Source organism: Stegostoma tigrinum, chromosome 6, assembly GCF_030684315.1.
Source record: "Stegostoma tigrinum isolate sSteTig4 chromosome 6, sSteTig4.hap1, whole genome shotgun sequence".
Taxonomy (NCBI): Eukaryota; Metazoa; Chordata; class Chondrichthyes; order Orectolobiformes; family Stegostomatidae; genus Stegostoma; species Stegostoma tigrinum.
In genome coordinates this window covers 75960549-75974288 of record NC_081359.1, presented here as the reverse complement: position 1 = coordinate 75974288, position 13740 = coordinate 75960549, and the positions used below count along the sequence as shown (strand labels likewise).

Sequence of the window (13740 nt, the reverse complement as noted above, 5' to 3'; positions counted from 1 at the left end):
GTGGGTTTCCACCAGGTGCTCTGGTTTTCTTGCACTGTTCAAAGATGTGCAGGTTAGGTGGATTGGCTGCGGTGCCAGTGTTGTGCAGGCTAGGTGGATTAACTGTGGTAAATACAGGTTTACTCGGGTGGACTGGGCCTGGCTGGGAACACTCTGGAGGAGTGATGCAGACTCGATTGTCTGAATGTCCTCTATCTGCATTCTAGGGAATCTATGATTTTTTTTAAAATCGCAGTCTTGATGTTTTGTGGTGCCTGCTTGAGAAGCCACTGATGTTAATGTGGCTATTCCTTTGCTTGTTATGTAGCATCTTCCATAGGCCATGTTGATAATGAATCCAGGGCTTTGAGGTGCCTCCTATATGTTGTCCATGTTTGAGCCCTATGGTAGAAATATCAGCTGTTCAGTAGACCATTAGCAAAAATGAAGTAGCTGGAAAAGCTCAGCAGGTCTGGCAGAATCTGTGAAGGAAAAAACAAAGTTAATGTTTTGGGTCCGGTGGACCAGGATATGCATTCGAAGTACTGGGACCTATAAGGCTTTAGGCCGAGAGTTGGAACGTGGAAATAAGTTGGATTGCTACTTATTGTTTGGTAAGGATACAATGACTGGAATCTCCACCTTCCATGCTGTAAATTTCTGATTCAGTGATTCTCTTTGTCTGTGTCCCCCTAGTGTTAGTAGTTAGAACAATTATAGTTTCTATCAATGAAACTCAACTACTACTTAGGAACAATTAGACTCTACAGTTGTAGAGTCATACAGTATGGAATCAAACCCTTCAGTCCTGCTTGTCAGTCATGACCAAGTTTCCCAAACTAAACGAGGCCCATTTGCCTGCTTTTGGCCCCTATCCCTTCGACCTCTCCTTTCCGTGAACCTGTAAAAATGTCTTTTAAAGTTTGTAACTGTACCTGCACCTACCTCTTCCTCTAGCAGTTCACTCCACATATGAACTACCCTCTGTGTGAATACGTTGCCCCACAGGTCCATTTTAAATCTTTCTCCTTTCACCTTAAGAATATGCTCCCTAGTTTTGAACTCCCTCACCCTAGGGAAAAGTCCTTTGCTATTCACTTATCTATGCCCCCCATGATTTTATAAACCACTATAAGGTTACCCCTTGACCTCCTAAGCTCCAGTGAAAAAAGTCCCAGCCTATCTAGTCTCTCTCATAGAATACTAGAAAGCCGATTAGTAAAGAGTTGATCCAAAATTTGACCACTAACCTTTAACAGATGCTGAGGCTGCTCCAGTTTCTTGGGTATCACTGCAAACAACCTGATTTTGTCTAACTATGGTCATAGTTATGAAGTTAAGAAAGAAGGCAGTATTGGTTTAAAAGTTGAGGTTTGTGCCCATGTTGTTGGGTAAAACAAAAAAGTGAATACAAAATTGCTGTCCAAGTTCAATAAACTTTTTAAGAACAAATGCTAGTTAAGATGTGGCAAGACTCTGGCCTAGAAATATGACTGATGTATCAATATTACACATATATGTTCTTAATCAATGCTGCATAAGTGTTTTCTGTTATTTTTGACGGGAGTTTTGCCTGAACATCTGGGACTTGTCATAAAAGTGTTTAAGTGGCTTGTGATGATTGCGTTTTCTCTATTCATTTGTTTGTGGGATGTTGGTACTGCTGGCTAGGCCAGCATTTTTTTTGCCTATTCCTAATTTCCCTGGAGAATGCGGTGGTGACCTGTTGTAATGTGCTGCTGTAATACTGGAGTATAGTGACATCCACAGTACTATTACGAATGGAGCTCCAGAATTTTGCCCCGGTGGCAATGAAACAATAAAAATATGGTTTCAATTCAGGATGTTGTTCAGGTGGTGGTGGTGGTGTTCTGTGCATCTTCTGCATTTCTCCTAGACAGTAGAAGTTGTGGGTATGGAGGTGCTGTCAAAGGCAAGTCACTGTTGTGCAAGGCCATTATTGTAAGATGCTGTTTTTGTTGAGTAAAACTGCACAATGCCCGATATACAGCACGGTAAGCTTCCTCAGCAAAACACAGTGCCAACAGACAGCAAGAAAACTGATCGTATTACTGAAGAGAGAGATACTATTACTGAAGAGAGAGATACTGCTGAATTTTTTTTGTCTTGGACTTAGAGACAAATGGAAGAATGCCACATTATAATCACAGCTTATACCATAAGCTAAAAGGCTGCTGATTGATTAGGAAATAGTTGCTAGTTGAGCTGTTTCTAAGGAAAATTCAAAGGGGAACTAAAAGGTTTCTTGAGCTCCCTGGTAACTCAGAAAAGATATCAGAGATGAACGTATGCCTTTTGCTCAGAGCAAACTGCCCCTGCATGTGAATGTTTGTTGCTTCTAGCTAGTGTTATGAGTCTGACTGTTTATCTTAAATTGGTTGCCAATGCAGCTAATAGTGTACTTGTGACTGGATAGTACTTGCAGAACAATTATCAAAGCATGTTTTAGATTTCTTAATGGTAAAATCTTGGCCAACAGGAGTTGACTTTGCTAACCAATGGCATTTATTTTCTCTTTGAATTGTTGATTGTTTGGAATTTGATATTCTTGCCTTTGTCCTGATGAGTGCAAGATGAAAAAACCTCAGCAATATCACTGTCTTCTGCCATTTTCCGTAGTATTGAGCAATTGTTTGGAAACTGCTGTGGTGTTGTTTAAAAAATTCACCCTTTGCATAATGAGACAATCACTTTAGATTGATATTTAAATGCACACTAATATCTTAGAAAAGATTAATATAGCTATGATGACATTCTCAAAGCATGATGGGAAATGAAACCAAGACATTAGCAGTGATGAGTTGTATTTCTGTTCCTGTGAGAAATTAGTTAAGAATCAAAGATGTAACAACTTTCATAAGTATGAATAGCACTCTTGAGGTGATAAGAAAGCAGACAGAAGAGAAATGCAGAACCACAGTGATATTGACTCTCAGGTTTAATGAGAACATTCAAGAAATGTTTGTACAACTGGGATGGATTTGATCATTGAAAAAATACTTGCATTAGAAAATTGTACAGTTGGAAATCTGAAATATTAAGGGATACTTAAGATCATTTGAATGGTTAATATTGAATTTAGTGTATTTTAAACCATGTAGCAGTCTACAAAAGAAAAAGAATGTAGAATCTGAGAAAGCTGTAAAAAAAAAAATCTGATTTATCCAACACTAAGATGCAACCTATAACAGGAACAGAATCTACTACAGTTTCTTATGCATGGCCACACAAATACTCAATTAAAAATTGATTATTTAAAGGTCTTGAGAGACAATAAATAATGGAACCTCACTCTTGCTAAGGTTTGTGCCTTGTACTGTTTTTAGCTTAAAATAAAAACTGAATTTTGATCAAAATTGCAACATTAAGTACTAAATAACTGCAGGTGAAGCCCACCATATAAAATGTTACACATTTACAGATTATGATTGATGCCTGATCATATGCATACCTTTTGGATGGTTGAGCTAAAGTCAATAACTTTCATAAGTTTTCTGATAAATGACCGTCTAAATGAAAAGTTAGACTTGTTTCTCTCTCTAGCTGTCTGACCTACTGAGTGTATTCAGTATTTTCTGTTTTTAGTTCAGAGTTTCAGTGTCCACAGTATTTTGCTTTTGCCACTTTTATTGTAATGTTTATTATTTTCCTTATCTGATGCAGTTGCTTTGACTGATGAATCATCCTTATCTAATATGCTTGTGCTATTAATATTGGCTGTAATTGCAGATAGAGGCATCCCCTTTAACGGGTGATGTCCGGCAAGCAAAGCCACTCTTGATGAATGAATTGTTTTCTATTTCTGTAAATATCCATGACAATTCTGAAACTCTAAACAAGAAAAGGAAAGGCACAGGTAGTGTACTTAGGTTGTTACTGAGAAATATTGTACAGGATGGAAAGAATTTTAAAGCCTGTTTTGAGTATTTTGCCTCCTTTGCACCTTCTACCAAAAGGAGATGTTGGAAGAAGCATCAATGTCTAACTTTTGGAGATGATGTGGGACCCCCAACAAAAATTGCGGCTTGAAATCCATTCGCCTTCAGCAATTAGCTTGTAAAGTGAACAGTTTTTTTTTCTTGCTAGGAAGCTAAAGTGAAGTGCTACTGCTATCTGAGAGTCTAAATAAAATCAGGCTTCAATGATTTAGAAACTTGTAAGTAAATTGATAAATTTGTGAAAAAATAAAGTTCATAAATTGCTGTGGATGAAGTGGAAACCTTGATATTTGGGAGGATAAATTGTTAAAGAATAACCATTTTTGGCCATTTTTCACCTGTTGTAAAATGCAGTTGTCAAATGTGTTACTCATGTTGTAATAAATGGAATACAACATAGCAATGTTTAATAGTACTTTCTTAATGTTGCAGGAACTGATGCCTTGGGATCACCCTTATTATAGTGGTGTGCTTCGTGCAGAAAGGTGAGATTTGATATTGCACAGCTTTTGTTTTGAGAGATACAATTTCTTTTAAGTATCGCTGCTAATTTATTTACTTTTGATTTTAGAAGTAACTACATGCTGAATTTTAAAAATGTTTTTAAACCTTGTGAGATCCTAGTTTTAATGATCCAATTGTCAGTTGTAAAACTTAAGTACTTATTGGTTTGGGCATATCTGTAGACATGTGAAGATATGGACATAATACACGGTCAAAGTTATGATCCATTTAAAATATTTGATGTTGGTGTTTGGAAGTAATAAAAAAAAGTTCTTGCAATTGTTGGGAACTGAGGGGAAATTGAGAAAAATCCAGGCAGCTATGAAGTATACTTTCCTGGTTTTTGATTATTCATATCTTTCATTGTGATTTCAAATGGATGTTTGCCTTCAAGCAAAATGTCATGCTGCAGTTTATGCATTTTGGGGAACCAGCGGTATCTGAAAATCAAATGGATTGTATTGTTTTTAAGCTGGTGGGCCTGATGACCTATCTTGAAGGTACTTTCTCTAACTTCACTGAGTTTCCACTGGCAGCACCGTTACTTCAGTGCCATCGTGGAGCAAATTTTAACTGCAGGTGGATTTCAGGTGAGAACCTATTCCGCTCATCTATACAGGGCAGGTGACAGTACAAGTAGTCTCTGGTATTTCAATTTTAGAAGAGAAAATAATGTAATAATGGAATACAATGGTTCAAATTCTGAAAATCAATCTAATTGGTCCTGTTCTTCGCCCATACCTTCTAACTAGGAGAATCTAACCGTTGTCCTTGACATTTGATGGCATTGCCATCATGGAAACCCCACTGCCAACATTTTGGGAGTGTTACAACTGATCGGAAACTGAACTCGAGTAGCCAAATAAGTACTATGGCTACAGCAGCATCATTTATTTTTTTGAAAGCTGCTTTTGAATCTCTGTCCATCTGTCACGCAGCGTGTCAGTTCACGCTTTGTCCCTGTCTCTTTGCTGATGATCAAATGGTGGCTGAAAATGCTATTAGGGGTTCTTGTTCAGCAATAACCAGCTCACTGATGTTCAGTTTGGATTCCATCAGGGCCATTCACCTTCTGCCCTCATAATAAGCCTTGGCCCAAACATAGGCGAAAGACCTTAAATCCAGAGGTGTGGTGAAGATGATACCTTTTGACATCAAGCCAGCAGGGAGGGAAGGAGGGAAAGGAAAAGACCTCTGCTGGTTGTCATACATGGCATAAATGAAGAAGGTTATTGGAGGTCACTTGTCTCAGCTCCAGGACATCTCTGCAGGAGCTCCTCAGGGTAGTATCCTAGGCCCAACCATCTTCAAATGTTGCATTAATGACATTCACTCCATCGTCAGATTGGAAGTGACGATATTTGCATTGTTCGCTACTCCTCAAATATTGGAACAGTCTGTGTCGATTTGCAGCAATATCCAGATAATATCCAAGCCGGGCTGAAAAAGAGCAAGCAACAGTCATTGCTTGGCACTTCTGCAATGCAATAGCTCCAAAAAGGGAGAATCTAACTATTTTTCTTGATTTTTCTCATCTACTACTGAGTTTTTTTCGGTATTCTTTGGTTATATTTTAAGAAGTAACAGTCTTCTGATCTACTAGTGATAGGTGTTTAGTGCTTCTTTCAGTTTGCTTTAACTTCCCCATTTAGCCATGGGTGATGCAATTTTCTCAGACTTTCTTTCTCTATGGGAGGAAAGCTCCTTTATTGAGAGTTCTTAATATCTTCTTCAAAGTCTGCTAGTACGTCAGTCCACGTGCTGTAAGTAGACCACCATGCCTTTAAGTTGGGAGTTCCACAATTTGACACAGCACCATTTAAAGATTGAAAATATATTTCCAAGTCAAGGCGATGTGTGACACGCTCACATTTGTTGCATTAAGTCCCCATTTAAAATTAGTTCTTTTAATGTTGTTTCATGTTAATGTAATTAAGAGTATTGGTTTAACTGTTTAACAATGTCAGCCTCTGCCTCAGGACTCACCCCATTCCCTAGGCCTTATTCCTGGCCTTGGGCCTTACCCTCTCCTTTTTATCATGCTTTGGGGATTCTTCTCCTGGGTCTGCTGCTGACTTTGTCATTTCTGAACTCTTAATTCCTCTGCTCCACCTTGAGAGAAGAACTGGTCTGTTCTGGGACTGCAGCTGCATTGATGACCTTCTGCCACTGGATGGCACCTTTCAATCCAAAACCATGCTGCTATACTAATTTTTTTCAGTTGTGTATTATACTAGCACTTGTTATACAATGTGTTTTGCTTTTATCTGAGAATCTCCGACTTTTAGAGTAGTTTTTGTAAAGTCCCCTTCCTGGACAGACACTATGCAAGGTATTAATTTAGAGCATCTTAATATATAAATTAGATGGAGGAAAAGATGCTTTTGACCCCCTTTAGCCCCCTCCACCATTTAGTAAGATCACAGTTGATTTGATTACTCTTCAGTCTTGCTTTTTATCCTCTTACTTATCTAGAAGCTATGTACCTGTGCCTTAAAATATTCAAAGATCTTGCACAATCACTTTTTGAGAAAAGGAGTTTCAAGGACTGACTCTCTCAGGACAAAACAGTACTCCACATCTCTGCCCAAAATGGATGTTTCCTTATTTTTAAACAGTGATCCTAAGTTCTAGATGCTCCCACATGAAGAAACATCCTTTCTATATCCACATATTCAAGACTGCTCAGTATTTCATGGGTTTCAGTTAAGTTGCCTTTACTCTTTTTAACTCCTGAGAATAGAAGCCTAAATGTCCAGCATCTACACGTAAGGTAACCTGCCCATTCCAGGTATTCGTCAAATGAGCCTTCTCTGAACAACTTCGAACACATTTACATTCTTCCATAAATAAGTCGAATAACTTTTCTACACAGTGTTCCAGATGCTGTGTTACCAATGTTCTGAATAGCTGAAGCAAAGTATCCCTGCTTTTGTGTTCAATGTCTCTTGCGATAATCAATAACATTCTGGAAACTTTCCTAATTCCTTCCTATACCTGCAAGCTTCCCTTTTGTGCTTCTTGTACTGGGACACCCAAATCCTTCTGCATCTCACAGCTCTGCAACTCACTCTCACCATTTAAGTAATGATTTTTTTCTTAAATTCTTCCTGACAGAATAGACAATTTCAGTGGTATCACATACCAGTAGTAACAAGTTTACAACCAAAACCATTACACCATAAGATGTAGGAGCAGAAGTAGGCCACTCAATTGATTTGAGTCTGATCCACCACTCAGTGAGATCACGGCCGATCTGATAATCCTTCCTACTTTTCCCAAAAACCCTTGCGATTTCCTTATAGATTAAAAATCTGCCTATGTGAACCGTAAACGCGTATTGATCCAGATTTGACAAACTTCTGCAGTTAAGAATTCCATCGATTCACTACGCTGTGAAGAAATTCTTCTCACTCTGTCTTAGCTGGGTGACCCTTTATTTGTAGATTAATCCCTTTCGTTCTATACTCCCTCATAAGGTATCCTGTCAAGCTCCCTAAGAATATTATATATTTCAATGAGGTCACTCCTTATGCTTCTAAACTCAATGAGTACAGGCCCAACCTACTCAACCTCTCCCCATTAGAAAATGAGAAACAAAAATGGAAATAGCTGGAAAAACTCAGCAGGTCTGGCAGCATCAGTGGAGAGAAATCTGCGTTAACATTTTGGTCCAGTCACCCTACTTCAGAACTGAAAGTATTCTGAAGAAGGATAACTGGATCCGAAATGTTAATTGCAATTAATCAACATAGTGAACGTTCTCTAAACTCCCTCCAATGCCAGTGTACCTTAGGTAACACTTGGGCGACTGCCTGTGTGGAGTTTGCACGTTCTCCCTGTGTCTGCATGGATTTCCACCAGGTACTCCGTTTTCCTCCCACAGTCCAAAGATGTGCCGGCTAGATGGATTAGCCATGCTGAGTTGCCTGTACTGTTCAGGGATGTTTAGATTCGGTGGGTTATAGGGGGATGGGTCTGTGTTGGTGTGGACTTGTTGGGCCGAAGGGATTCTAAGAAAGAAAAGGAACCAGAACTATTCACAGTATTTCAGATGTGGTCTAACTAGTGTCAAATATAGTTTTAGCAAGACCTCCCTATTTTTATACCCCATTCCCATTGTAATAAAGGTGACGTAAATCCATTTGACTTCCCTGTTATCTATTTCCCTGTTTTTAATAATATTCAACCTTTCTATTTTCCTGTCAAAGCGTATAACGATACATTTTCCCGCCATGATTTCCAAATTTGAAAGAGTGCCGAAATCTCATGAGAAAATGGTTGATCGAATAGTCCTTCAAGCCTGTTGCATCATTCAGTACAGTTATGACCAATTTTATGCTTCAATTTCACTTTGCTCCATTTTACCCCGATACCCTGAGATACAAAATATCTATTTCATCTTTCTGTATATTTAACTATTGAGCAGTCATGACCATCTTATGAAATCCCTTCAGACTATTCACAAATTTATTCTTGTATTTTATCTTCCATGCTTATTTTCTTTGTCAATTCTCCCCTTTTGTGTGTTTTATTTTCAGCCTCATTCTGTCTGTATATTTGAGCTGATCTTCATAGTGGGCCTCCCTTATTTTTTTAGTTTGGATTCCTGAACAGAACAGAACATAAACTGGAAGTATACCAATGTGAAGACTGAGGAAAATACTTGTTTGGTGAAACAAACCAGAGAGAGAGGATTTTTAAAACAGTATTGAAGTTTTGAGACAAAACATGTTTAGAAAGACATGAGACAGAAAGTGCCTGTAATTGTAGGATGATATTTATGACAGATTCAAATTTGTAGTACCAGCTTTTTGTTTAAATAGTGGGCATCTATATTGCAGTGAGCTGTAAGTGTATGTTCAGAATAAAACCTCAAAGGGGCAGTGCATACTGCAATCAAATTCATTAAAGGGAAAAGCATTTGAAGTGGTGCAAAGACATGATTTATTTTCATTTAAGTATTCCTCAAGCATGAATCACCATTAAATTTGCATGAGATTTTCTGCATTGACATTGTAATATAAATTCGCAAAGCTAACTGTTGGCCAAAAACAAAGCTGAAAACTTCTATTTTGTGTAAAACGTTACATCCATATGACCACTTATTTTAAAGAAGTGTTTTTTGTGTTATAATACTGGGTAAGAGCCCTAAATTACCTGCGAACATATTGAAATTTTAAGTAAGATAGGTTGTTCTGCTTTTTTTTTAAAGAAAGCCCTATTAGCAAGAGATGTGTTATGGTGACTGGAAAATACTTGTGTGGATTGCACTCAGCCTTGAGAGACATCTTGGAATTTGCATGTAGAAGGGTGTCAAGGAATTTCAGAGAAACACTGTTCAAAGGAAGCAACATAATACAAAAACTTGGCCCATCTCCAGAGAGATGGGCATAACATGAGCTGAAGAGAAAGCATTTTGAGCTAAAGATACATTTGTGTTCACCCCTCCTGAGAAAATAGGGTTGGAAAGAGTTAGAAACCAACTACGCCTGTAGGATGGTGGGTTGGTCAGGTGCTCAAATGTTATTGGGCTCGAGTATGCTGTGAAGATTACTGCTGAAAGCATCTACAAGACGTCTCTGCACTTTCAGGGAAAAAGCTAGCTTTCTGATAACTGAAAAGAAATTGCCAGGAAAACAGTGACTCTTTTTGATCTGTAAAACGCTGAATCTCCAAATGCAGCACTCAAGTGCTAGAGTTAATGCTACCATTGTTATAATAAGGCACAAGATCTCCAAGTTATCTGCAGACATATTGAAGTTTCAAGTAAGATAGGTTGGTCTGTTATTAGAAGGAGGAGAAAGTGAAATGAATAGAATAACAATGGATTAAAATTTGAGCAGAAAATCTAAAGAAATGGGAATGAGAAAGAGAGGAAGTGGCTCAGAAAGGATGAGGAGAATTTCAGGACAAGGAAGTACAGGGAGTTTCTAATAAAAGAGCTTGAGCTGATGAAAGGAATCTTACTGTGTCTCTTAAATATGCCACTAGCTCAGACTTGACAACTGAGGTGATCCACCCGGAGAACAGGCTATTCCAGACTGGATACTGTGCAATGAGAAAGCATTCAAATCCAAAATTAGGGATCTAGAAAAGAAATCAAGGGATTTGAAAAGGTTTGAGAGATAAGTTGACAGGGATGGATTAGGGAACCTTTATAAAAGGGTTGACAGTGGATAGGCAATAGGTGATGTTTAACAAAAGTGCAAGGATTGCAACAATTAACCATTCCTGTCTGACACAAAAAATAAAACTAGAAAGGTGGCTCAAGCTTGGCTTACAAGAGAAATTAGATTCAAAGAGGAGAGGCATAAAATTTCCAAAAAAAGCAACAAGCCCAAGGATTGGGAGCATTTTAGAATTCAGTAAAAGAGAATAATAAATGTTAATGGGGGGGTGGGGGGGTGGGGGGGCGAACATAGTATGAGAAGAAAACTAAAGGGGATAGTTAGAACGCTCTAAAAGATTCTGTAAACATGTAAAGAAAAGTGAAGGTCCCTTACAGAAAGAAGCTGGGGCAATTATAATAGATAACAAAGAACTAGGAAAGAAATTGAAGACATACTTTGGTTCGCCCTTCTCCAAAGAAGGCACAGGCAACCTCTTAGAAATATTAGAGAACCAAGTATAGAGGGCTGTTGTAGGCTGCAGCAGGACCTTGACAGGATGCTGAGAGGTGGCAGATGGAGTTCAACCTGGATAAATGCGAGGTGATGCATTTTGGAAGGCCGAATTTGAAAGCTGAGTACAGGATTAAGGATAGGATTCTTGGCAGTGTGGAGGAACAGAGGGATCTTGGTGTGCAGATACATAGATCCCTTAAAATGGCCACCCAAGTGGACAGGGTTGTTAAGAAAGTATGTGGTGTTTTGGCTTTCATTAGCAGGGGGATTGAGTTTAAGAGTCGTGAGATCTTGTTGCAGCTCTATAAAACTTTGGTTAGACCGCACTTGGAATACTGCGTCCAGTTCTGGTCGCCCTATTATAGGAAGGATGTGGATGCTTTGGAGAGGGTTCAGAGGAGGTTTACCAGGATGCTGCCTGCACTAGAGGGCTTATCTTATGAAGACAGGTTGACTGAACTCGGACATTTTTCATTGGAAAAAAGGAGGAGGAGAGGGGACCTAATTGAGATATACAAGATAATGAGAGGCATAGATAGAGTTGATAGCCAGAGACTATTTCCCAGGGCAGAAATGGCTAACACGAGGGGTCATAGTTTTAAGCTGGTTGGAGGAAAGTATAGAGGGGATGTCAGAGGCGGGTTCTTTACACAGAGAGTTGTGAGAGCATGGAATGCGTTGCCAGCAGCAGTTGTGGAAGCAAGGTCATTGGGGACATTTAAGAGACTGCTGGACATGCATATGGTCACAGAAATTTGAGGGTGCATACATGAAGATCAATGGTCGGCACAATATCGTGGTCTGAAGGGCCTGTTCTGTTCTGTACTGTTCTATGTTCTATGTTCTAAGGATCTAGTGAGAGGGTGGAATTGAAGAAATCAATATTAGTAAGAAAATAGTGCTGGGAACTTCATGGGGCTGAAGGCTGATGAATCAGCAGGTTCTGATAGTCTTCGTTCCAGATAACTAAATGAAATAACCCTGGAAATATTGGGTGCAGTTGTGGTCATCGTCTAAAATTCTCTGGATCAGTGCTGACAGATTTGAGGGTGGCAAATGTAACTTCCCTATTTGCAAAGGGGATTAGAGGAAAAGCAGACTCTCATACCTGTTAGCCTATCATCAGTGGTGGGGAAAATACTGGACTTTACAATAAAAATGAAGGTGAAGAAGTACTTGGAAATCATTAATGAGTCATCCAGCATGGAAACAGACCCTTAAGCCCAACTTGCCCATGCCATCTAAGCTAGCCCCCTTTGTCTGCATTTGGCCCATTTCTTTCTAATCCTTTCCTATTCATGCTCCTATACAAATGTCTCTTAAATGTTGTAACTGTACCTGTTGTGGCAGTTCATTCCATATATGAACCACCCCCTGGAAAAATTCCCCTTCAGGTCCTTTCAGCGTGGGTTTATGAAAAACAAATACTGCTAAGCAAATTTACTGGAGCTTTTTTTTGAGATTGTATTGGAATTTTCAGAAGACTTTTGATAAGGTCCCATGTAGGAGGTTAGTTGTCAAAAATAAAGCACATGGTGTGCGGATAGTATATTGAGACGAGTTGAGAAGTGGTTGACTAGAAACAGTGTGGGAATAAATTAATTCTTTTCCAGTTGGTAGGCAGTGACTTGTGGGGTGCTGTATGGATCAGTGTTTAGGCCCTAGCTTTTCAGAACATATCAATTGCCTGAATGAGGGAATCAAATGCTACGTTTCTAGGTTTGCTGCATAAACTGGACAGGATTGAGAGTTATGAGGAGGATGCCAGGAGGCCTTAAGGTAATTTCAATAAGTTGTGAGCGGGCAAACGCAATGTGGCTGAATGTGAAATTATACATTTTGATGTGAAGAACCAAAAAGCAGAATTTTATTTAAATGGTGATGTATTGGGAAATGTGCATGTACAAAGGGATCGGAGTGTCCTTTGTAAACTGGTCAATGGAAGTAGACCAGTGTGTGCAGCTGGCATTTAGGAAAGCAAATGATGTATTAATCTTCATTGCAAGAAGATTTGAGTTCATAAGCAGACATGCCTTACTGCTGTTATACAGGGCCTTGGTAAGACCACACTTGGAATATTACATGCAACTTGGAATTGCCCTTTTTTTTTAAAAGAATGAGATACTTGTCAATCAGTGTGTTCACTAGACTGATACGGGGAGTGGCAGGATTGTTCTGAGAGGAGAGATTGGTTCAACTGAAGCCATTTTTACTAGACTTTAGAAGAACCAGAGCAGATCTGGTTGAAATGTCAAAAATTGTAACAGAGCTGGACAGACTAGATAGAGGGGAGGAGTTTCCCTTGTTTGGGGAGTTTAGAACCAGGAGTCACAGGATACAGGGTAGGCCACTCAGCAGTGAAGTAAAGAAATATTCTTCTTATTAAATGGTAATGAATCTATGAAATTCTGTGCCATGGAAGGCTATGAGGACCAAATCATTGAATATATTCAAGACAGAGATGAATACATTTTTTTGGATTTTAAAGCATTAAGGCTTATGGGGGAAAAAGTGAGATTATGTCATTGAAAAAGAGGATGGTCATATGGAACGCTGGAGCAGGATTGAATGACCTAATGGCCTATCCCTGCTCCTAGTTTTGATGTTCCCTTAACTAAACCCTAAAAGGACTCTTATGGTGGATGGTAGTGTCCCAGCCCTTGAGGCAGGAG

The 13740-nt window shown here is 39.0% G+C and overlaps 1 protein-coding gene across 3 annotated transcripts in view; it reads left to right on the top strand.

Annotated features, from left to right (window-relative positions):
• LOC125453650 (mitochondrial intermediate peptidase-like) overlaps nucleotides 1–13740 on the top strand; it is a 131890-nt gene that overhangs the window by 39512 nt on the left and 78638 nt on the right. For all 3 annotated transcript variants that reach the window (XM_059646675.1, XM_048533489.2, XM_048533490.1), the window contains one exon: nucleotides 4371–4423. In XM_059646675.1, the coding sequence (XP_059502658.1) occupies nucleotides 4371–4423 (53 nt within the window). The remainder of the gene's footprint in view (nucleotides 1–4370; nucleotides 4424–13740) is intronic.